Below are 25682 nucleotides of genomic sequence, written 5' to 3' on the forward strand. Positions count from 1 at the left end.
AATCTGTGTCCAAGATGATCATGTACAGCTGTCTGTGGATTGATATCCAAGGACCAGCACTCCAAGTCTGCAAAAGCATAGGTTATGTAACTGGGTTTGTATATGACAATTGCCATTGCAGCTCTGCAATTTGAACTAGCCTAGCAGGCAATATTAGCAAAGAGCACAAAGATAGATAAAAGCTATGGGCCTGAATTTTCACATATTGCTTCACTCTTAGAGGACAAATTGGTAAATCTATGATTGGACATCTAACACAGAATCAGCCAGAGCCCACTTCAAAGTCTCAGTAGGTATAGGGAAACAACCACACATTTCCACAGATAAAATAAAATTTACCAAAGAAAGCTGCTGTTGAATCCAGCATTTAGTAATACAGATACTTCCCTGAAGCTGACTTAGCTCACTTACATTCATGTGAAGTAGAAATAAGGTACACATTAGGATCAAGGAAGCGGTTAAACACTCATCCCCTATTAATGTCAAAGAACCTTTACAACTTATAACCACTGAAAATGTTGAGACCAAGTCTCAGGACTGGAGTCAATTAAGGGCAAAGCAGGCTGGCATGCAGTATCATACATGAATGAGAATTCTTAGTTTTCATTTTTATTTAGTTTTCATATAGGCTAGCTTTGATAATAGGAGTCTAATGCAATTTTATTGACTGTCATTTAACAGAGAAGTGGAGAGGGTCTGGGGATAGAAAGTTCACAACACAAGCATACTGCCTTTATACAGTACTTTGAAACATGGACATCCTGAGTCATCGTGGCACTAACTCTTGTGTCAAAAATGGCATCGAGAGGCCATTATCCCAGAAAGTGCATTATACATAAATTAACAAGATAATCCAACGGAGTATTTGGAAGATGTCTTCCAAAGCAGCAGGACAAATGACAAATATTTACACTTCTGTGAGGCTATTTAAAATAGAGCAGCTTAATTAAGAATACAAAATTGCTTGTGGTTACGTAAGATAAAATTATGAGCTAATTCTGGATATTCTTTCATTCTAATACCACTGAGTTGTGGAAATGATGATGAATGAAGGAAACGACCATCCAAGAGACCCGGACAAAATTTCAAAATGCAGGACTTATCCCTCCCTGCAAAGATTTCTGCCAGAATCAGTACCTCATGATTACTCAGTAACACACATATTCAGAGCAGTAAAATATTTTTTCTTTAGTTTGCACTTATGAAAGGCACTGATCCATTTCAGCTGGAGTAGAATTAGCAGGCAAGAGGCTAACCATTGACTTCTCCTACATTAATTTCATACAACATAAATACTGAACCCCATTAATGAGGCAAAAAATGCAGCCCATTTTTTGTTAAAAGTATTTACTGGGAATGTATGGCATAACAGATCATTTATATATTAAAAAAAAGAATACTTCTTGTTTTAGCCTTCCAAAAATAATGTTTTTTTTTGTAACAGTCTACACGAAAAAATAACAAGGAGGCATATTTTTCCTTCATTATGCACCCTTTTAATATGAACGTGGACTTAAAACTGTAAGTGCAGCAGAAAAGCTCCAGAATTTCTGACATCGTGGGATGCCACTTCCTTTCCATCCCAAATCATTCTACAGTAGGCCCTGTGACCCAAGTGGTTTCTCTCAAATTTTACAGAAAACCTTTGTTCAAAGTATTCTCTCTCAGTTCCTCCTTTCAGGTAAGTCCTGGCTCACAACTGTGTTTCCTCTTGCTCCAAAGAATGTGGAGGGACATGGCAAGATGCTGGAAGAGATGCTAGTTTTTGAAGCTTCGGGTGTTGAAGAGGTTTTGGCTTGTGAAATGAACGTCGGCTTTGTACACGCCTGGCTGCAATGGATCTGTAATTTCCTTGTACATCAAGCAACATTTTCTTCTCCCTGGGCTCCTTCATGTAAGGGTCTTCCAACTCTTCAGGTATAAGTAGAGAATTCTCTTCTTGTGAATTCTCTGACTTGTAGCTAACTTCAGAACAATAACCGGAGTTTATCGTCTCTTTGTTATCTGTATCTGCATCTGTTTCCCAGAAAAGATCAGGTACACTTGGGTCACAAGAAGCTATGTATTCAGAGACAGTAGAAAGAGATATATTCCCTCTGTTTTCCAAGGAAGAATAGTTTTGTGTCCAAGGCATTTGAAGACAAGATGGAAAGAAGTGGAGGGGATTCTCTGAAACACTTTCATTTTGGTTTAGTTGATCAGATGTATAAGGAGGAAATTTGTCATCTGAAGAGGAGTATTCTGTCATTTCAACATCTTGGTCCATATCACCTAGAGAGTACAATTAAATAGAAACATTTGTACATAGATATTTTGTATATTACTATTCTGGCTAATAGGCTTTTCTTTTGGCTATTTTTATGAGTGTCTTATTAAAATGAGTGGTTTAAGACCATTTTTGAGCTGGGGAACTGTACTTTGTTCCTGTTTCTATCTTGAATAACCTAAAATGAGCCTTTTGTCCTCGTTGAGAATCAGGCAAAACTGAGCTTAGTATTTGCAACGAATGCAGCCTGCTTCAATACTTAGGAGATGGAGTCATCATCAGGTTATTGTAGTGCATTTTTATCTTGAGACATTTATTCCTAATGCTTACCAAGGAAATCTTTTGAAAGAAATTGCGCTCTTTAAATAAAGAAACAGAATGTTTCACCAGAAAATCCAACTTATTCTTAACTGTCATCTATGATGCTTTTTGTTTAGACTATGTAGAGAATCTTCACATTCCCACATTTGGTTTCCAATTTACTTTGGTTTTTAAAATCTTTTAATTGAAATTTTAATAAAATTTTCCTATTAGGAGAATTTCATTAAGTATGAAATTGAGAGGACTGTTTCTGAGAATAACCAAAGTCCCAGATTACTTTCTCAGGAAACCTAACTTCCCAAAATACTTCTAAAGAAACACAGCACTCAAAGCCCACAAACCCTGATATTTTAAAGATACCTGCACAAAAACTCATACATAGCAGTTTCTAATAATACAGTCACTTATAATATGGCAATAGAAGTGAGAAAAAGAATAAAGGTTAGAAGTTAAATTTTGGAAAGTATTATGGTCAATAATTTATGACAAACTAAGTGGGAAAAAGGAGAGGAAGATTTCAATGTGGCTAAGTGTCAAGGAGAAGTTTTCCTTGTAGAACACTGCTTGTTATTCAAGCTTTTAATTAAGATACCAGAATTTAATTCACAGCTCTTTAGTTAATCCAACATTTCTTTTAAAACACTATTTCAATAAAACAATCAATGATATGTTATATGAAACTGAATATTCAAACAAACTCATCCCTACAGGTTTCTCCATTAAAGTGATGTACTTTCTGTAATTACACTTGAACTAGCACACCTTCCGCAAGACATAAGCCAGAACAGAATAAAATCAGAACTTCCTTTCCTCTTTATTTTCCAAAGATTATTAAATTCTTTTCAAAACAAAATTATGCAATGTTCACTCCTATACTGAGATCTTTGTCTGAAAAAAGTTTCATCAATTAAGTACTTTCAACTTGCCACATTCCTTTATTTGTTGATGAACAGAATGCACTAGGTCACATGTTTGTGATCATGGATTCTACGAAAGCTAGACAACTGACCGGCACATTTCATCGCATAATCAGTGCCCTATGTTCTATTCAATTATGATGGTTGAACTGTGACCTGACCCACCTCATTTACTGCACTGACTCTGTAGATTATAGAAATGAAGGCTGATTTTATGATGTGGAAAATTTTTATAGAGCAAGAATTAAAGGGCAACTGGGATATTTATATAAATCCAGAGTTAATTTATTTTTAAACCTCTAAGAAATTAGAGGCAATGTTATTTACTGTACCAAATTTAATTATTTAATGTGTCAAATGTTTTTCTGCTTTTAAAATAGGATATGGATTAAGAGAAATTTAGATCTCTAAGATCATCCAGTCCCACCATCCACCTATCACCAACATTTCCCACTGCACCACATCCCTCAGTACATCTAAATGTTTCTTGAACTCCTCTAGGGACAGTGACTCCACTGTTTCCCTGGGCAGCCCGTTCCAGTGCCTGACCGCTCTCTCAGAGAAGTGGCATTTGCCAATGTTCAACTTGAATCTCCCCTGGCACAACTGGAGGCCGTTCCCTCCAGTCCAATCACCAGTTACACAAGAGAAGAGGCTGATCTCCAGCTTACTACAGCTCCCTTCAGGTAGTTATAGAGAGCAATGAGGTCTCCCCTGAGTCTCCTCCATACTGAACATTCCCAGCTCCTTCAACTGCTCCTCATAAGCCCTGTGCTCCAGACCCCTCACCAGCTTTGTCGCCCTTCTCTAAACACGCTCCAGGGCCTTGATGTCTTTGTGGTGAGGCTTCCAAAACTGAATATAGTACTCAAGGTGTGGCCTCCCCAGAAAGAAGTACACAGGGATGACCACCTCCCTGTTCCTGCTGACAACACTATTTCTGATACAAGCTAGGATGCCACTGGCATTCTTGGCCACCTGAGCACACTGCTTTCTTATGTTGAGCCAAGCATTGGCCAATACCCTCAGGTTCATCTACACAGTATTCAAGCCACTCTGCCCCAAGCTTGTAGTGTTGTCTGAGGTTGCTCTGGCCAACCTGCAGGACCCGGCACTTGGTCTTGTTGAACTTCATCCCATTGACCTCAGCCCAGCTATCCTGCCTGTTCAAATCACTCGATGCTTCTATTGTACACCAAAATGTAATAGAGTCCAATGAGTTAAATGACTGATCTGACCTTTTCCAGGCAAAACGTATCTTTTGACATCAGCAGATGGATTGTTTTTATGTTGCTTCATCCTGTCTTTGCTTACGTGTGAAGACAGTCCTGACAATGTTAGTTGAAAGAACAACTGTTTTTTTAAGAACTTGAATCAGAATTACATCATGTCAGGGAATTCAAATATGAGTTTTATCTTCTAGAGCTGACTAACCAAGAAAAATGAAGTCTCTTGAAACTGGAAACAAAAACATTTGGATGCTAGGAAAACTTCCTGCTTGGCATTTTAGAATTTACAAGACAAAACAAAGAGCAAGAACATTTTCTGCTCTAAAAATGGTACGGCTTTTGACCTCAAATAGATGGGCAAATCCTCAAATAGAAAGAAGTTTTATTATTCAAACAGAAGGAAAAAGTCAGGAAATAAAGAGACACTGGGAGAAGAAAAATCAGAAAAATAATCTTGTCAGTACTCAGGCTTGATACTGATTGAGATTGATTAAAAACAAAGGTGATAATCTCTCTTAAAATATTACATATGTGTTGATTCTGGGAGAAAAGGTCTGGGCTGTTCCTCTGGGCCATCTGCTAGCAGGAAAGAATCTATTGATTTATTGCTGAGCCGGAACGGAGTGAGCCGTCTGAAGTTGTTTGGAGAATAAGGGATCTGCACTCGGGCCCTTTGTGACGGTACCACAGTATCTTCACTAGACAACCATGGTGAGAACTTCATGTAGATGCTTTGATCATCATCAGCTGAAAATACTGGGTTATCAATTCCTAAAAAAATTCACGAGTGACAAACACAGTTAATCAAAATGATTTCTTGGTGACACAGAAAGGTGCTTTGTAAAAGAGGAAAAAAAATAGGCAAAAAGACTATTATATAATCAAAGGTTGCTTTTTCTGGCTTGGTTATAGCTAGTTATTTTGGATTTTTTTTATATATAGTGAAGAACTGTATAAAATATGCAGTTATGATTGAGATATCTGGAGAAAATAAATAAAATCGCTAAAAGAATATACCAACTCATCCCCTAAGCAAAACAAATCAAAACATGAAATAGTTGCAGAAAAAAATCAGACCAAATTCATAAAAAAGAAGGAAAAGATGACCAAAAAATGCAAAAACATGAGCTGCACATCTCCATGAAGGAACAAGATGTGTGTGAGGGCACTGAAATAAGGCACTGAAGTAAAAGGAGCCTTTTAATATAAATACCTTTGATATAATACCAGACAAAAATTCTAAAATCAGTCTAGGTCTGCATTTTGCTAGTAACTTACTTTTGGATTGATTTCAGTATGTCTTTATAAATATTCAAATGTGGAATTTGTCGCTGGGCAGTTAAAATATTGTATCACCCTGTTTGTCAAAAGAGTACAGACACGAAGATTTTTCTTCAGTGTATGAATGGCATTACATATGCTGATAATTCAGACACTAAAGTGCTAAAGAGATGCTAAACCTTAGCACCGTACAAATCACATCATATACTATCTCTTATATGTAGTGGTTTACTTTCAGTATGGTATTTTGGAGCCTTCCGGGTCAGGAATTCAGGTCCAATGAATACTCCTAAATATCTGGAAATCTGCACTTTTCTGTGACTTCTGTAAGTCTGCAGGGAATTGAAGGACTTGTGAATTTAAGAAATACTGCATGAAAGAAGAAATATGGAAGATATCATTGCAAAGTTCTTTTATGCAAGTAGAAATCAATTGGCCTGGTGAGGTAGGACAACATTAACATTTTCTGTTGCTGAAGATAATTTAGATCTTAGGGTTAGGCAGTCATTTTCACATCTCCTGTCAGTATTATCAATAGCAATAGCAAATTTGATGCTCCCCATAATTTCACATACTTGAAATTTGTTACCTTTGCCATAATTTTAAGCAAATATCAACCCTCAGAAAAGAGATCCAATCAAAACAAACAAACAAGCAAAAATACAGGCTAAACCTGCAGCATTTCTAGTAATTGTTTTTATATTTGAGTAAAAAAATACTGCATGCAATTAATATTTTTACCAGCAGGGTTATCTGTGAAATTTTGCTTGGTTACGTTAGCCAGAAAATCAACTCCTTTGCCTAGATGCAAAGTTTCATAATCATTATTTTCTTCTGCTTCAGAAAATTCCGAATCTGGAACAAAAGCAATAAAAAACATAAGCCCAGTTTGATCAGAGATTTCTATCAGTTCTGATGAAAAAGTGAAAGAGCATTATGTCATATTATATTGGTACAGTTACCAAAGATTAACAGTTGTAGCGCTGGCATGACAGCGTGAATGTATTTGCAAACTGCAGTTTAGGTACCAATTATTTTGAGAAACTCAACAAGGCTTTCAGACTTTCACTGTTACCTGGTGTTATGATAGAGATTTCACACTCTGAATAGACTGTTGGCTAATAGAGGCTAATGTAGGCTGTATATTTTTCTGAGTCTGAAGGAAACAAACTTTCGATGCACGACTACTGGTGCTGTTATATTTTTTGTCTTACTTTCTTACATTTAGAGAAATGTAGTCCCTTAAAATAACTTGTTACTGATTTTTCATTGTTAGAATCAGAGAAACATACAATGACCTGGGTTGAAAAGGACCACGATGATCATCTAGTTTCAATCCCCCTGCTATGGGCAGGATTGCCAACCACCAGACCAGGCTGCCCAGAGTCAGTTAGACAGAGGTTGACATTGGAATCCTGACTAATTTCAAAGCTGATGAGGTCACTGCTGCTTCTATCATCGTCAAATCAGTTTTACATCACCTTCTAAACCACTTGTTAAGTATGTCCTCTGAAGAAGTCTTTCTTTTTTTCCAATATATGCAATACATGCATCCAATACATGCAGAGTCCTTCAACAAGACAGCATTGAATGAACTAATTACAAGTCTTTGGAAAACACTTTCTATGCAAGGATGTTCTAGAATGTTATGTCTATTTCAGCCAGCATGTATTGCCCCTGCCAGTCAAAAAAGTAATGTTCAGAAGATGTCTTAGGTAGCATACATAAAGAAAAAACTTTGCTTGGATCTAAAGAGAAAAAATGACTCTCTGCTTTACTTCAGCTTTCTTTGAGATTAAGAGTCTGAATAAACATAAGAAAGACCACAAGTAAGGGTTAGTTCAGTGGGCTTTAAATCATATTTCGGTTTTTAAGTGGCACATTCTCATGAAGGATTAACCAGTACTCAAACTGACCTCTGACAGTTTTCCCTTCAAATCTGCCTTCTCTCCCCAAGTTCTAACTTCAACTCAGCTTCAACTCTGATTCAGACTCTTCTAAATAAATAGGAATTAATTCAAAAAACATTTCCACTCTGACTGAACTTTGCATGGTATGGTGTCATGGATAGGCATACCTTACTTCATGAAAAGAAAAAATTTAGCAAAACTTGCTCTATGCAACTTATCTAAAAGTAAGCAGAAAGTTCAACTATGTTGCAGCTAGCGCATTGTTTTGTTTTCAGGATTTGAACAAGGTATTTTACAACTATGAGTAAGAACACTAATTCAAGTTTGATTTGTCATTCAACAGCCTGGGGAAAAGAATAAAAAAAACCAAACAACTTCTTAATGTTCCAGATACTGTTTTAAGTATGGATTAGATCCCCACTCTCTGTTATAAGTTACGACTAGAAGTCCCTCTCTAATAGCTTCACCACTGCATATCATTACATTTTTAAAGGGATTATTTACAGACAACGTAGCTGATGAAATACTACTGATCTAAAGGTCTTTTTACCTTTTTCCTTCAAAGTATAATCTTGTACAGGATTTTCTGATGGTATTTTTCCATTTGGTATGACATTGCTGTTTCGCTGAAAGAAAAGAAACAAATTAAATGAACAAAAATGCTACCAACATCTTAGAGCTAAGACATTCTTTGAAATCACTGTTGAGCAGCATTATCCTGATGTCTGTTGCAATCTTTTTTTGAGGTTCAATATTATTGTCATTAATCTGCTACTCTATACTGGTACAGGAAAAAGAAGGAACTTGGTCTTTTCATACGGTGTAAGTTCCTGGATTCATGCAAATTTTGTGAAATGGTGAATGCTATGTCTGCCCTGGAAAAGCTCCCCACAGTGTTCTAGCATGGCTCCAAATCTGCTATTTCTCAAGCGATCAAAAAACTCTCAATCAAAAGAGTCCCAAAGCATGGAGAGTAGCAGTATACGAGAAGATGCCCCTTGATTCATAGTTCAATCTTTTCTTGCTTAGACCCTTTAAGTTACTGAAGTTCTATAAGACAGAGATAGATGCAGGACATAGGAACTTTGAGAATCCTCCCTGCCCTCCCTTTGTTTTGAATACTAGGTGGCTACATCTGGGTCCTTGTGCAGATATTTTACCCTTTTTTGGCCCCGTTCTCTTTTGTGGATTTTATTCAGCTTCTTGGGATGATTTATTCCTAGTTTAGTACTCTTGAAAGATTCTAAGCGCTTCCTCATTGTCCTGTGGAAAATCTCCTTGTCTTGTTTCTCATCTTCATTGTGCATGATCTCATGTCGACTGTACAGATGTTTGTGCTGTTATGAGGAAAGGAAGACAATATTATTTATTTAGAAATAGAGCTGGAAGCCATATCAGTGCATTCAGCTTGTGTCATGAAAACAAAAACAACTCCTTTTAAGAATGAACCAAAGCGGTCTAAAGGCATTCTATTTTTTTTTTCCCTCTTTCCTCGTGTAGGAATGCATGATAGTCATTCAAAGTAAGCTTCTCTCTATAATGTCTAAACTACTTTTAAACTACTTAACTTATATTGGACCTAGTTCTGTACTGTGTTAGCCCCACACTCACACTAGACCCTCTCTGTTAAAAAGGCCTGTAGGTCAGTGCATGAGTATATATATACACAAAGCCTAACTCCCTCAAGAATGCAATTTGCAGTTAAGATTTTCCCTTCTGAGTTTTGCTTTCACATTTTTGGTTTCTAATATCCTAATCTTTGGATTTTAAAACATACTAATGCAAGTCTTCTGCTCTCACCTCCTGCCTGGGCTTATATAGGTACTGTTGTAGGGTGTGATGTGCAACTGTGTCTTCTGTGTCCCGAATACTTTTCCTCCTCTGCTCCAAAGCTTGCATGTCAAGGCAAACCGGTCCAGCCTTTTCTCTCCTGAAGAAGAATAAAAAACAGAAACAATTTACAGATGAAGTTCATATAAGTAATAACTAATTAAATAAATGTCAAGAATGGTTGAATCAAAATATCTAATGTGAAAAATCAAAGTGTTGATTTTGTCTTTCAGGAGGTTGTCAACATTTATTTCCCTATGTATATGGCAGGTGGGCTGTTGTGTGAATGAGACAGGAAAGAATTAAGGAAGCAGCAATTTTTTTCCTTGACTCTCCCCTAAAGCTTTCTGGAGCAGACACAGAAATGCTGTCTGGTTCTGTCTACAGCAATTGGTGAACAAAAGTCACAAGAAACAATTCTAATGTGGTACTCTGCTTCATCTTACCAATCTTTACTTCAAAATTTGTTTGCAAAATGCTACAGAATAATGGTAATAATAGTATTTTATCACCTATTTTATGTGGGAGGAAGAGATTAATTGTAGTTCATAAAATTTGAATGAAGCCCCTGTAATTCGCATTTTTCAGACATTGTAACTATTTTTTTTGCATTTCATCACACACAAGAAAACAAAACAAGCAGAAGACACGATCAATCAGTACAAGTAACTTACAGTAAATAAGATACAGAACTTTCCACAGTACTTGGACGCGGGGTATTGAAATCCACATTGACCATGTTGTCTGTACTTGGAGAACGTATAAATGCTAAGGAACCTCTACGCTCTCCCTGGCCAAAGAAAGAAACAAGACACATTACAGCTGTAAACACGTGCAGTAAAATGTGGATCAAAAAATGCAGATCATATGCTGTATAATGCTGTTATATGCAAATGGCACAAGAAATAAAAGTTGCATTTAGTAAATGATAACAAACTATTTTATTTTGTTTTGTTGTTAGGGTTTATTTAAATAAGTGACATCCCAGTGAAAAAAAGCTAAGAGAAAAAGGTTTCTGATCTTGTAAATCTGTTTTAGTGAGGTGAGTGATTTGTTAGGCCTATCCTATTTGAAAACTATGCCCTTGTGCTTTTGCAGGTTAACTCCATCCTTCAGGGATGGACCTTTACTTTGTACCACCTTGCAACCCAAGCACATTGGCATATATGTGTAAAATTTTAGGACTCCAAACATCACTGCACTAACAGCAGTGTTTTCAAAGACATTGCACTATGTTTTCTATTTTCTACCAGACTGGAAACAGCAAAAGTTATGTAGTGTATAAATCTACAAGACTACTTGTGGGTTATCTGGTGAAGAGGTGAGATATTAATAGAATCATAAAACCATGAAACACCATGGGCAGGACTGCCAACCACTAAATCAGGCACTAGATCAGGTTGCCCCAGGGCCCCATCCAACCCAGCCTAGAACACTTCTAGGGACAGAGTATTCACTACTTCTATGAACAACTCATTCCAGCGCCTTTCAGATCTCTGACTGAAGAAATTCCCCCCAGTATATAAGTTAAATTTTTTTAACTTAAATTTTTTCTCTTTCAGTTTAAAACTCTTCTCCCTTGTTGTATCATTAACAGACACTGTGAAATGTCTGTCTTCACTCCGATTATAAGCTGCTTTTAAGTACTGGAAGGCTGCAGTGAGGTCTCTCTGGAACCTTCTCTTCTCCAGGCTGAAAAAGCCCAGCTCTCTCAGCCTTTCCTCATAGGAGAGATGCTCCAGTCTCTGATCCTCTTCATGGCCCTCCTCTGAATCCACTCCCACAGCTCTGTATCTATATTGCAAAGATAAGCTTTGTAATCAGTTCTGAAACTGGCATTACAGAAGTGAGTTTCTGGGAAAGCTCAGATTTCTATCTTCATGGTTTTCCCTACCATTTGCACAGTCTTTTATTTAGGTGGAAGTTAACTGTTGAGAGACCATAGTTATGTAAACTGCTGTAGCAGAAACACATGTCATGGCCTAAAACAGGGATGGAGCACCTGGTGGGAACACAGGGCCAACCCAGGACATACAATGTGCCTGAGTGACTGGAAGGGGTGGAACCAGGATCCACCCCCTCCCAGACCTTATTTAAGGGTTGGCAGTGGAGGCAAGTGTATCTTGCCAGAGGTCTTCTGTAGGTAAGCAGCTTTTTTCCTTTGTGTCTGCAGCAGCTTGGGCTTACCATGACTTGCTGCAGCCTAGGACTCTGCTACCCTGCTGTCACTGCTATGTTTTCCATATCATTATAGCGTTACAACTGTAAACATCTATGGTTTATATCAGAGCAGAAAATCATGTATTAGATCTCTATATTTTAACAATGTAGTAAAGAATACAATCTCCCTTATGCAATATTGAAAGATATTTTATCTATTTTTTTCCATCTACATTTCATTCACTTTACATTTTTTGTAGTCACAGAGAATAAGACAAACAAATGTTTCCTTGTACTGTGGTAGAGCTCACGTACATGTTACGCTAGAATGGATGTATCCATCTGCAAGCCAAGCCTGTCCTGAGGTTAATCCCCTGCCCCAACCTATCATGTTGGTGGTTCTGTCCCATTGAGTGGTCTAGCCTTGCCCTCAGTAAGCACCCATCTTTCAGCAGTGGCCAACCAGTAGTGTACTGTTTACACTGTTTGAGCTGGAATTAGGACACTGGAGGGTGTAGAGCAATGCTAACTCAAGTTATGGTATATAATTTTATGCATTTTGATACATTTGCTAAATGCGGTCCTGTGAACAATGAAAGGTAAGCCTTGCTTACCTTTTTCATAAAGGAATTTGAGAATAGGTTTCAAGATCGTTGAAAAAAATCATTAATTTTTGTTATATTTGTGACTCTATTTTCATTTGACATAAATACACTATCTGCAAATTTTCAAGAGGAATGTACATAGTTGCAAAATCAGATAGTCAACTCAAAAATCCAATCATGCCTCTTCATTAGGCTTCCATAAGACCTATACTGCCAGAGAAAGATATCCCTCACTTCACAGTCATGCCTTATTCTTGTCATTGCTCTTTGGAATGTATGTTTGTGAATAACTGTTTTCAAGGATTAGGTATAGGAGTAAAATTTCATCAAAAATCTCTGACACACACCTTAAGAACTCATTAGAATGGCAATTGCCTACAGGAAACCAGACTGATGTATTAGTTTCAAAAAACAAGCTCAAATATCCCCCTAGTCTTCTGTTATTGTTGAATTTTTTGTGGTGTGTCTTATTGAATATATAGATATATATTAAAAAAGTTTTGTTATTTATATACAATAGCTACATTTTATATGCAGCTCAAGACAATTCCTCTTCACTCAGTGCAGTCCAGGCAAGCCAAAGATTGGATGCCCATGCATTAAAGGCAACTGGCAGTGCCTGCCTTCACTCTCAGTGCCTGCACCCTTCTGACCTGGGGGCCCAGTGCTGTCATCTCTCTTGTGCTGCTGATAGCTGTGCCCCCACATGCACCGGCATTCTGCACTCTTTTATGCTATAACTGCAGAGGAAGAATAACTGCTTGCATTATGTGCTTGCAAGACATGAAGCCTGGGGAGACCCCCATCCTAATGATGACTTACAAGAAGGCTGCCCCACTTGCTGCTGGCCCCATTCTCCATGCAGCACCTCACAACTCTTTACCATCTCACAGTGGTGAATTCATGCTGTGAGTCATGTGTTGACGGACAGCCTCCTGCAGCCTTCTCCTACAGTGCCTGCTGCCAGCCCTGCCTTTGGCTACTGGAAATGTAAATCATCACCATCAGGAATAAAAATATTTCCATGTGCCACGCGTTTTTCACAAAGGTTCATTCTTTACAGGCTGTGTGACATACTTGGAGTCTATCTAGTTGTGAAACTGCAGTGTCTGTTTTGGGAAACTATATCTTGAAACATATGGTAGTATTAGTTGTCCCACAAAAGTTATCACTACATCACTAGAAGCAATAAGAAAGAATAACATATCTTCTTTATAGTTACTAATGAAATTTACTTGGAGCTTCTCTGTGAAGAAGACAGATTTAAGAAATGTTGACAATATGAACTTTACCCATTAGTTTTGTGGTTTTGTTGTCCTCTTCTTTAATTAAAAAAAAAAAAACTAGAAAAAAATTGTTATTTATCTACATTAACTATGTTATGTATTTTACACAGCCCAAGGCAATTCCTCTCAGCTCAGTGGGGCCAAGTTAAGACAAAATGTTGGACACCCAGGAACTAGTATCTGTTGAACCAGTTCAGTAGTAGGTATAGTTTGACCCCTGTAGAAATTAAAGAGGGATTAAAAAAAAAAAAAAAAAGCATCATCTCACTTGTTTTATTATGAGCATCTGACTTCTTTTAGAATGAAGTATAATGTTTCATAGATACCTTATATCAAATCATCTGTGGAGGAATTTTAGCCAGAAGAAGACATGATCTGTTGTATCATTCCAAAAGGTTCTTTAGCCCTTCTTAGCACCGAAAAAAATGTGGTCATCACAGATAACTGAGCTGCTGTTTGCAGGATGAATCTGTAGAAGTCATACTAATGGTTTCATGAAATGTTTTGTGTTAAAAATAAATACATTTTTTGGAACAAGAAGTAATATTTCATGCTAGAAGTCTTATAGCTTCTTTGAAAAAGTTGTTGATAGCCGATATCTAAATCCTTGTTGATCTTTTATACTTTTTCTTGTATATTAAGCAATGGTGATGCACTACCAGAACATAATGCTCTAGCACTTTTTGCTCAGAGATTATCTGGAATCAGTGTTTTTAGGGAAAAAACTCATCTTATCTGAGTCAGATGCCCACTGAAACATGAAGAGACTCATGCTTTTTTTTTATTGAATAAATGCAGCATAACAGCATGAATGAAACTTTTTGTAGAACCTGGAAAACTTTAAATTTCTTTGTTTGTTCTTAGCAGATGAGCAAACATCTGTAGTCTGCCTTCAAGACACAATCTACACAAATATTATTTGAACTCATCAAAAGACAGCCTCCTTGTATCATACCATATATTATGTATAATGAAAAAGGCCGTTCTTCCAAACAGTGAATAATCTAACTTCATTTTACACTAGTGTATGCTGTTTATGACATTATTGGGTAAAGATTCTGCTGATAAATCTGCATAGCTTAGCAATCAGTACAGCCATTCACATCTGTTAAAGAAAAAAAATGTAATGAATCTACAAAAGACTCAGCAGTGAATCTGAGCATGTGTATCATGTTTACCATCCTCATCAACATCTAATTTTCCTCCATAGAGGTGTGACCCAGGAAACACCTTGGGAAAGAAAATTTGTTCTCAAGCAGTCTGAAAACTTTATGGATAGTTTAAAAAACGTAAATCAGAGAAAGTTGTTTATTTTGTGAAGTAATCCCCAATTTTCACACTAAAATAATTTCTGATTTTGATCTTGTTTTGCAAATTTGATATTTGAAATTCTGTGTTTCATTGTAAGAAGTGTAACAGGCTGTAGTACATTCACCAAAAATGACATTATTATCAGTAGTGGGAGTGAAATAATTTATTTTAATTAATGAAACTAACTAGTCTGTTTCTCAGCTGTAAAATAAAAAGAAAAAGAAAACAAAAGAAAAAAGTACATTTAGAGATTAAGGCTTTAGATTGATTATCACTTCAAACATCACTTTTAAACATTCCTGTTTAAAATTATCCTTTGCACCATGTGAATGCTGCATACCTGTGTTGATCTAAACTAAGCCAGCCAACATAGTGATGAAGAAGATAAGGAATTTATACATAATCTGTTAACATTGTTTTGGTTTGGGAATGATACTAAAGAAGAATGGCAGTTCTTCTTCCATTTAGTGACTTCTGTACTTTACCCTGCAGGTCATAAGTTTTGTCGTTGCATTTACTGTCATTCTAATCCTAATTTTTGAAATGTAGGTATTATTCTGCCATTGAAATAAACTGCTCTCTTGCTGATCTCTCTCTATAATAATAATGTGATCTTGCATAATAAGATAACACTAAAGTCAAATGTTCACACCATGTGGAAATGAGATTCTTCAAATCAGATTTATTGTCACATATAGTCGGTATTCTATAGGGAAAAGACAATATTTTACCTGATCCATTTCTGATTGCAGTGTTTCTTGATGCAATGAATACTGATAAAAAAATTCTTCAGAAAAATTCAACAGAAAAATACACCAACAAATGTTTATCATACTCATCTTGGGGTTCAGGCATAGTACTGAGAACTATGGTTACCCAAACGGGTGGTAACAAGACTCATAACTCTTAAATTCCACTTAGATAAAACAAATGAAAAGTTTTGTGTTTTTTTTTTTTTTTTTTTTTTTTTTAAGACATCTCCTGCAAAATATCATCTTTAGATTACACTGTACATTAAACATAAAAAAAAAAGAAAGAAAAACTAGAAAGGAAAAAAAGTAAGTATTTATAAGTACCTCAGCCACATAGCTAATTGCATCCTTCAAGTTGAGTTCATGGAAAACATTAAGGATTTGGTCTCTTGATTTTTGAGCAGATCTTCTCATCAGGAGTTTACTGAGGAATTTCCTATCAAAATTGGACCACCTGATAATTGAAACAAACCATGTTAAGGGCAGCAAGCAATTGTAGTGCCTGAGCATTTGTAATTTATCAGAAAAGACTATTGTGTGAGCTAACAGCATTTAGTTAATGTCGAGCATAAAAATGTGAGGGTTTGTATTTTGAAGCTTTTCAAATAACAGCTAAAGAAAGGAAAAACCTGGTACAGCTAGTTATGCAGCTGTCACTAAGCATTTAATAGGTTCACTTAACAAATACTACTGCAGCAGCACAAGTGCTATGATTAAGGTATCCCATTTCATAGTCACTAGAACACTTTATATACTCTGGTAAATCATGCTACCTTCTTTTCCACTCATGATTATTTACTATTATACTTAAAATCTTCATTCAGAAAGTTCAAGTTTCTTTCCTTTATTGTAAGGAAAAGTACATTTCCACAGCTGTATTGTGGTAACCCAGACTAGAAAGCCAGTTTCCAACCATTGTACTCCAAAAGCACAGAGAGAGGGCCTCATTTCATGCTGTTTGAGTGCTCTAGGAGATAGAAGTGGTACATGTTTGCTGTGTTCACTTCCAAGATCGTCTGATAGTAAGATATTTGTTATTTTGTGCTTATGTTCCAGAATTGATCATTATTCCTCTTCTCTAGTCAGAACATCTGAAAATCAGTTTCCAGGCTGTTACACCTGAGCATATTACTGAAAAAACTGGGATACTGCCATTTCTTTGAAGAAGTAATATTTCCATGTATATATAGCCTAGAAGAAGCAAACTGAATGTGGTCTCATTCAAAATATATTTCTGCACACTACTGAGAACCTACGCTAAGCTACTAAGAAAAGGCTTTTGTTACTCAAGCATATTACCTTCTGCCATATGAGAAGACAAACTGTAATCTGCCACTTTAAAAATGTTTAGTTCCACCTTTAAGTCAATATTTCAGACCTGATGATGTATTCCACTGCAGTGTAATATTCTGAAATTCTTTCCTAAAGTGTATGTTAAAGATTATCAAAAGAAAAAAAGATGTTCTATTTGGGATGCCTAGTGAGAGTTCTTCACTGCATAAATGAACACCAGACAAAAGAAATACGTATTATCTCAATGTGTCATTGCAGATATTATGGATATAATTATAATATATTATAAGATAAATTTCATGGCTTTCCTCCAAAAAAATGAAGAAAAATGAAGCAGTGACAACTGTCTCTATGACTGGGTACAGTCAGGTGAGCGATTTTGCTTGTTCTCACAAGTAGCTAGATACAATCTAGCTCCAGCCTAGAAGTCGTTCACCTGCATGAGTATTATGCTAAACCTACACCGTTTTCAGCTTCTCAGCAAGACTTAGAGGAAAGTTCTGCAGATGATTAATGCAACTGAATGACTTTTAGACTGGAATTGACATGTTGAGTCAGAACATCAGCAAGTCACAACTATGAGTGTCTGCATCTATGTTATGACCTAAGTCCAGAGAGACAGTCTAACCCTAAATGACACTGTTAAAGAAGTCCAGATTTAACATCATTTTTTGACATTTGTTCATCTAGCTTATGGAAGCCTGCCCCTCTTATTGGTAGTTCTTCACATTCTTTTATGAGAATAGTGTCTGTATCATTCAAGTGAATAATTTTTCTTCTCTCAAGATGAGCAAACAATTGCAGTTGAGATATTTGCTGTCCCTACTTTCACAGGCTTGCAGGCTTAAAAAGTCGTAATTTACATATAAAAAATTTCCTAGAAGTATTTCAAACTCTACAAGTTAAGTTACTGCTTACTTGTCTCTCAGATAGTTGTGTCCTATTTGTCCAGAGATGTCTTCTATAGCAGAAAGAATGTGATCAAAGGCCTAGAAAAGTATAAGTGGAATTAGTATCACACACACATTAAAGGCATAATTATAAAATATCTGTATTTATGTCAGGTTAGACCAAGTAACTCTGTAGAAAATTTTTATTGCTGCCAAGCAGATTTTTTTCTTTCTTTACAGAAACTCTTACTACCATATGCCTTTCCTCGAAGGTCTGAGCCTTCTAACCACTCCTTTGCAAATTCACTGACTATTCATAATTTACAAATTAACTCAGCAAGAAGGTACTTAAGCCTTCATTTTATTGACATTCAGTTTTAGGACTCATTATCGACTCATTTTACATCTCCATTTCTACCCTTTAATGTAATGAGTCATTATTAGCGTTGATGATTCAAGTTAATTGAAAGTATTTCCTAATACTTTTTTTCTTTTAGATTTTTCAGTATCTTCCCCCAGGGCAGAAGTAGAAGTCATTCCTTTAGTATCCAGAGCAAAATGTCATCGTTTATTTATTATGACACGGTTGATAACAATTTTGAGGACTGCAACTTTTGAGTCAAGACAAGGCAGCTGCAGCAGAATTTGATCTTTTTCTTTATATACTTGTTAACATTTTACTCTCTATTGAACTGATTACTACAGAATCTATACCATGCCACTTAAATAACCATGTGTGATATGAATTATTTCTGCACTTATTACTAGTTACTGTTTCAGGAGACATCTGACATAGAAATGGAGAAAATTATATTATAAATAAGGTGCCTCTCTCCTACTCTCTGGGAATGGATAGTGCTCTCTTTAAAGGCTGCAGTTTATATTCCTCCAAGATGATATGTGCTAGAATATAATGGTGAGTCAGTTAACAAAATAAAGTGTGAGGATTAACATTACTGTTCAGATTTTTCTGCTCGGTGACACACAAAGGTATATCCCATGTCAAATAGAATATATTTCTGGAAAGAAACTACTGATTTTCAAATAGTAAAACATCAAAATTTTATTTCTGGATAAATACTATCTGTAAATGAAGCAACTTTTCTGCTGGATGCTAAAAACATAACATATTTATTCAGTAGTCTTTAAAAGGATTCCTCAGAAATAGACCCTGTTCATTACCAAGTTGTTACTCCACTTCAGGTAACACACAGCTTGAAAGCAAACAGACTAGAATATTCCACAAGTGGATATTAAAATGTTTGATGAAGACACAGTTGTGTAAATCTGTAGAGTTATGAACTAAACAAGATGTCTGACAGCCTGTTGTCTGAATTGTAAAAGATCCAAGGAGTCACGTTTCAAAATCTCTTCAAAGAATAAATAAATATGGATACATACGCCATTCAAAATGGGACTAAAAATATTACTGTGACTCTGGGACTGTATGTCATATGCACACTGCAAAGCCTGCTTTCATTTCATGTCCATAAATATACAATAATTAAGAAGGAAAAATAAACTTTCTTTCACATGCTTTGCCCTATCTACCTTCAATCAAACATCTTCCTCTTTTAGATGAAGAGAAAGAATATTATTCCAGCTGTTTCCCCAGTTCCGTCAGCGTCAGTGAATTTTCAAGTAAATGAACAGAAAAACTTCTGCTGAGTATCCTTTCAATTTGGACTGGACTCAATCCAGTAACAAATTACAGCTAATGCAGTAATTCTTGATAAATTTGAAGGCTTTTGCTGTGTAAATATGAATTTGATTGCCTCCTCTCTTTCAGAAATAATTTTTCTTTAACCGTTTTCTCTCTTAAGGCATTCTGTAAAAATTCAAATGATGCCACAATATTGTTTAAAAGAGTCTTACTCTTCCATGAAGTTTCTCATTGAGTTTTGGTTCTCTGTGTTCACTTTTCTTCACTTTCAGCCACTGTACCAAAGGCTTGATTGTCAATCCCTAGGCAATGAAACATAATAATAAATACTTAGGATATTAGACTCTCCTCCAGCTGAACAGTGCTAAATAGAGTGGTTTTATACATGTTTATGTTGTTTGTCACACTTCCCTACTTGATCCCTCTCCCCATTAGAGCTAAAATAATGCAGTACCCACTGCTACTGTTACAAAGGCTTGAAAAGGCATCAAGCAGCAGAAAAAAACCATATCTTCTTATAGCACTGTGAGCCTGAGAATATTTCCTATAGTAGTGCATGTTTGTTTTCCACACATATGTATTTATTTAACGAATTTATTACGATTTATTACGAAAATTAAATTCTTGATACATTTTTGAAGTCTTTCAAATCGGTGTGTACTGACACATCTGCATTTATGTTCTTTTTTTTTTTTTTCATCCACAAATCACTGTTTTGTTGTGTAAATACTTTCTTGTCCCACTGCTTATTGCCATATTTTAAAAGAACAGCTTAGGCTCACTCAGGTAGATCAGCTTAAAGACTGTATTTGCCAATAAATAGAACTGTCCCCTATAGTTATTCCTATGAGATGAGGGATGTTTAGTCAGATATTAACTTCAGTACTATTAATATCAAGCAGCTAAGACTGAACATTTTTTAGCACAGAGGAAATTGTGTTTTGTCCCTTGTGGTACTGTATGAAAACATAAAATAGGATCTTTGTTACTAAAATTACAAAGTCAATTATGCCTTCAGTTCAGTGAAACAATACGCAACCTTCAGCTGAGAAGGCCTAATACTTTCAAGAGACTCCTTTTCCTCGCAAGAAACATGCATAGGAAGAAAAATTACCTGGAAAATAACAGTAAAAAACACAACAACGATAGTTGTGCTGACAAACAGGTTCTTCTCTTTCACTTTTCCTGTATCCAGAAGCGCAACCAGAGCAAAAGCAACTGCTCCACGTAGTCCACCATATGACATCACTACCTGGTCTATTATCTCCAACTGGACCATTCTGTAGTGGTTAAGAATCCAAGTCTGTAAAACTACACCTATAAAAAGCAAATATTGACATGCTAGAAATGCTCTTATTAAATATCAGTATCTCAACGGTGTGTTACAGAAACAGTACAAATTTCATAACAAATTCTTTACACCTTCTACTTCACCCACTCTGCTTCTAAACTGCCAGGTAGGCTGGGGCCACTTCGCATCTTGCCCATCATATTTAGCCAGAGGAGTTAGAAGAAGCTTATTCTACAATCTGGCAACCCTTCTGAGAATGCTGTCCTTTAATATGAGACAAGAATTTTTCTTCCTCTAACACAGGTGCTGAAGGTGAAATTCTATGAGAGCTATGTGCTCTTGTTTGAAATCATTGTCTGGGAAATACTAGAATATCTGCACTGTAGTAAATTATATACATAGGATATTTTAACAGCAAGAAATACCAAACCATAAAATTGTTGCAACCCCACTGATTTAGAAAGCGTGGTAAGTATGGTACTTTTTACAAATCATACTAAAAATGTCATCACTGTCAGTGCCTTGTGCAGAGTTGTATTGTTATGCTAACATCATCTTCAGGTCTACAGATGAGATACTGCCTTCTAGAAATGCTTGACCTGGAGTTCTAGAAATCATAATATCACCATGCAGAAGGAAAGATGCTTCAGTATTCCTGTGAGTGCACAGCATGTGCATCCCACCACAGCAAGCCAGGACCATTACATTTGCCAGAGCAAAAGAAATCCTTCTCTTTTCAGAGAACTTGGAGGTTATACTAAGGAAAGAAAAATATATATCACTCTAAGAAAGGCCCCTGATGAAGGGGACCTTGAAAATTAATTCACATCACCAATCTAATTCTCTGAGGATATGAAAGCTGTAATCACGTATGAAGACAAAGGCCCAATATCATCAGACTTTTAGTAATTTATCAAGGTCTAAGTTTAATTACTTCCCTGGATACATATTGTCATTGCTGAATATTTACTGTTTAGTGCTCACTCATATTACAGGATGGTTAACAATTAATTCTAGGAATACAGCAAATGATAAAGTTTAAAAAATGAAAACCTGCTTAAGCACATTACACACCCTAATTAGTGAGTAGGAGCAAAATTAAAAATGGTTACAGACTATTTAGAAATGAGGACATGGTACTAGATCTTTTATTCAGCTCATTCAGTCTGAATGTGATCGCAGGGTTTAGGACACCTGCCAGCTAGGTAGGTGGCTCAGCTGGTACATAATTTAAATCAAACATTCAAATAAACGAGAAAATTCCAAGGTGTGAGCACATGCATGAAATCAAAATACATGTTACTCGTTTTGTTTCAGGCCTTTTGCTATTTCACAAAACAGTCATTAAATTGTAGAAGTACGCATTTAGGCAAAATGTTATCAGCATTTTGAATGTTTGCAAACTTATGTAAGTCCAGTACATCGACAGTATGTAATCCTTACCTGCCACACACGTATTTACTCAGCTTTTCACCAGCCCAGAGAATTATTTCTCAAGCCAGAGAACCTGTAGTGTAATTCTGTATGGTCTTACATCACTGTGCATCTCAAATCTGAAGTCAACCATGAAATTAGCTTAAGACACTCTCTTTATTACCAAATTGAAAGAGCTGAAGAAAAGAGATGGCTGACAGGACTCACAAGTTTATTTTTCTGGGTTGTAATGTAAAAAACAAAGTTAATTTCATTGGGAGATTTTGCAAATAGTGTGTTCATCACAGAAACTAGCCACTGGAAGAACCAGGTGAATGACTTAATTATTGGGCTAGCAATTACCTCACAAACGTGAAGTCCTACTATATTTTCCACTTATGATAAATCTTACTAAAAAACTTCCTTACTAAATGACAACAATCATAAATTCAACCAAAATGAATGAACTGGTTTGACTTGGCTTGGTTTGGTTTGGGCAAAAGGATATATACCAACAACAAAAAGAAGATTATCCCCTTACCAATGACTCTATATACCGAGATGAATACCAGAGTCAAGAGTATAAAAGCTGTATTCCAAGTCCAAATTTTTGGATCTACAGCTGAAATTCCTAGGAACATGAAGATGATAGTTTCTGCTCCACTGGCCAACATTTTCATGGTATATCTTACAGTTGTAGAAGATTGTTCAGATATATTAGCCTTGACATATTTTTGACAGCAAATGCCACAGAAAGTTATCCTGGGGGAAAAAAAAATATTCAATTGTTCAGAAAATATTTGATGTAACATTTAATATTAGTCTGTCACATAGTGAAAATCTCACCATTAATTCCTAAAACAAACGTACAAAAAATGCACTCAGAGGCCATTGTGCTTTTTCATCTGCTTAAAAAGCATTTCTCAAACATTTCTCCTGAGGTGATTCCCAAAATATGTGATGATAGCATTTCACTTGTCAAAAAAGACCTTTTCAGCTTACTATACTGATTTATATGAAAAAAATTAATTCTTCTTTACATTAGATTAAAGCTTAAACTAATTATCTATTTCCAGTAACATTTTCAGGTACTAAATATACTAATTGTAATATCTACAAGCATGTCAAGCAAAACTGAGAAGGAAGATATGACAGAAATCAATGGATATCAAAGGAAGAAAAACCACAAAAGGTAAAAAAGACTACAAAAGATGACTCATGATAAAACAGACCAAATTTGGTGAAACCTAAGGAGGTCAATCTGGAGAGTGAAAGCAGGACATAATGCGTGTCACTGAATGCCTTAGAAAATTAATTGTTTATATATTTAAATAAAATTGTTTCAGTTAGAAACTGTAGAGTGTCAATAAAAATGGACAACTGTTAATTATTGAAGAGGAGACTATGAACCACAAAGTAGAAAGAACCAAATCTGTGTTTTGCAAAGAATGTCTTCGTGATGCACAAAAAATACTAGAAAACTAGCATTGCTTTTTGAGGATAAATAATCATGGCATTTGCAAACTGTAATCATCTATGAAATATTCAACATAAACTTTAGAACTGTTGTATTTTGTAGCGGCCTTATGTAATTTAGGTCCTTCAGTGTTTACAGAAACTATGTTGTCTTCTCAACCCCGTTCACAGACAATGAAAAGGACTTACGCAAGGATAGCGGAAAGAGAAAGCATCTCTGCTGTGAGGTAGGACAGGTAGGAAATAATAAAAACAAATCCAGGCTCGATGATTCTAACGTGCTTGGTGAAACGGCTGACCAACGAGAGCAGAAATGCAAAGAAAATGCCAACAAGTGTCCCACCCAGGCTTACCACGAAGAATGACACTGAAATACAAGAAAAAAACACATCTTAAAGAGTAGAAACTAGAACTAATTCTTCTTTTACTGTATGGCCAGTGAATCAGAGAAAACTTTAGAGGACATTTCAAAAATTGTTTCAGAAACACTAATACAACAAGAAGAATTTACAATTCTTCTTGTAAAAGTACAACAAGTACTTGGTATAGGAACAACATCCTATAGAAAAACAAAACAAAACAAAATGAACAAACAAAAACCAAAAAACTTACTTTCTGTTGAGCATTATTATTTTAGGCTTACTCAAAACCCACTAACTTAGTTTGAACAATTATTTTTCCCCTACTGTTATGGAATATGTCAAAGTCACTGCTAACGCATTGATTCATAGGATAATTTAGTATCTTATCAAGCTTGGAATGGGAAAGAGTGACTAAATTTTTTGGCAAATATTGCTGCTTGACACTGATTTCCATCAAGTACTACAAAAATCAAGGTTGGCGATCTTAGCAACTGAAATCCACATCTATCGATTCTCAAACAAAGTTGAACAGAAGAGTCTGAGAAATTTCCCACATGTTCATGAATTATCACTTATTTTTTTAAAGAATTCTTGCAAGTTTATTCTCTCCTTATATTCTGTAGCAGTGTAGGAATATGACCAGGGAAAATGCTGAAAAAGAACAGTTTCTGACAGCACAATAATAAAATTTTATTTAAGAGTCGGCATATGTACACCAGTGGTATGTTACAGAATTCAATTCTACCCACCTATGCCTTTGACACATTCAGTACCAGTCACATTCTCTGGTCCTATTGCAACAAAAGAGTCAAACACGTTGTACAACACCTGAAAAGAAAAGTAAACTGGCTTAGTACTTGCCCCTGAGTGAAACCTACTACAATAATCTCATTATGGGCTGCAACATTACGAATTCTGAACCTACTTATGAATGAGGGAAATTTTTTATGGAGGGAAAAGATTCTTCAGAATTTTAATTTTGCAAAAAAGATGCAGTGGGATGGGAAGAGCCAAATAAATCAGTTTAAAATGTTTTTCCATTTCTTACATAAATATGATTCTTTATGAACAATTAGATGTATGTGAGTATTATAAGACACTTCTCACTCTAAAATCCAAGCTTTTGGCAGAAGATTTTTTTACTGCTTGCATTAGATAAATAAGGTAGTATGAATACAACAAGAATTATTAACAAGATATTAATAAGTTACTGGATTGAAACATGTTTAACGTACGTAAACATAAAAGAGAATTAACTGTAATTTTTGCACTAAGGCTTTTCAAAAATTGATAACACTGAAAGTAAAGAAATCATCTATTACCCAACTTAGGAGATCACTGTTTGTATGAGTATTATTCTTGTATTATGATAGGTACTTGTCTAACCTGTTTTTAAAGACCACTAGTGATGAAAGAGTACTTTACT

The 25682-nt window shown here is 35.8% G+C and overlaps 1 protein-coding gene across 1 annotated transcript in view; it reads right to left on the reverse strand.

Annotated features, from left to right (window-relative positions):
• Window positions 1-1693: 1693 nt before the first annotated feature.
• The window catches only part of SLC9A3 (solute carrier family 9 member A3), a gene marked incomplete at both ends in the record, with an annotated part of 54933 nt that continues 30944 nt past the window's right edge, over window positions 1694-25682 (reverse strand). Inside the window, 13 exons of the mRNA XM_079533494.1 lie at window positions 1694-2271; window positions 6756-6869; window positions 8475-8550; window positions 9085-9261; window positions 9725-9854; window positions 10429-10544; window positions 16193-16322; window positions 18080-18150; window positions 19927-20016; window positions 20829-21031; window positions 22960-23180; window positions 24084-24261; window positions 25006-25084. Coding sequence (XP_079389620.1) covers window positions 1694-2271; window positions 6756-6869; window positions 8475-8550; window positions 9085-9261; window positions 9725-9854; window positions 10429-10544; window positions 16193-16322; window positions 18080-18150; window positions 19927-20016; window positions 20829-21031; window positions 22960-23180; window positions 24084-24261; window positions 25006-25084 — 2163 coding nt within the window. The remainder of the gene's footprint in view (window positions 2272-6755; window positions 6870-8474; window positions 8551-9084; window positions 9262-9724; window positions 9855-10428; window positions 10545-16192; window positions 16323-18079; window positions 18151-19926; window positions 20017-20828; window positions 21032-22959; window positions 23181-24083; window positions 24262-25005; window positions 25085-25682) is intronic.

Source organism: Tetrao urogallus (assembly GCF_951394365.1).
Source record: "Tetrao urogallus genome assembly, chromosome: 3".
Classification (NCBI taxonomy): domain Eukaryota; kingdom Metazoa; phylum Chordata; class Aves; order Galliformes; family Phasianidae; genus Tetrao; species Tetrao urogallus.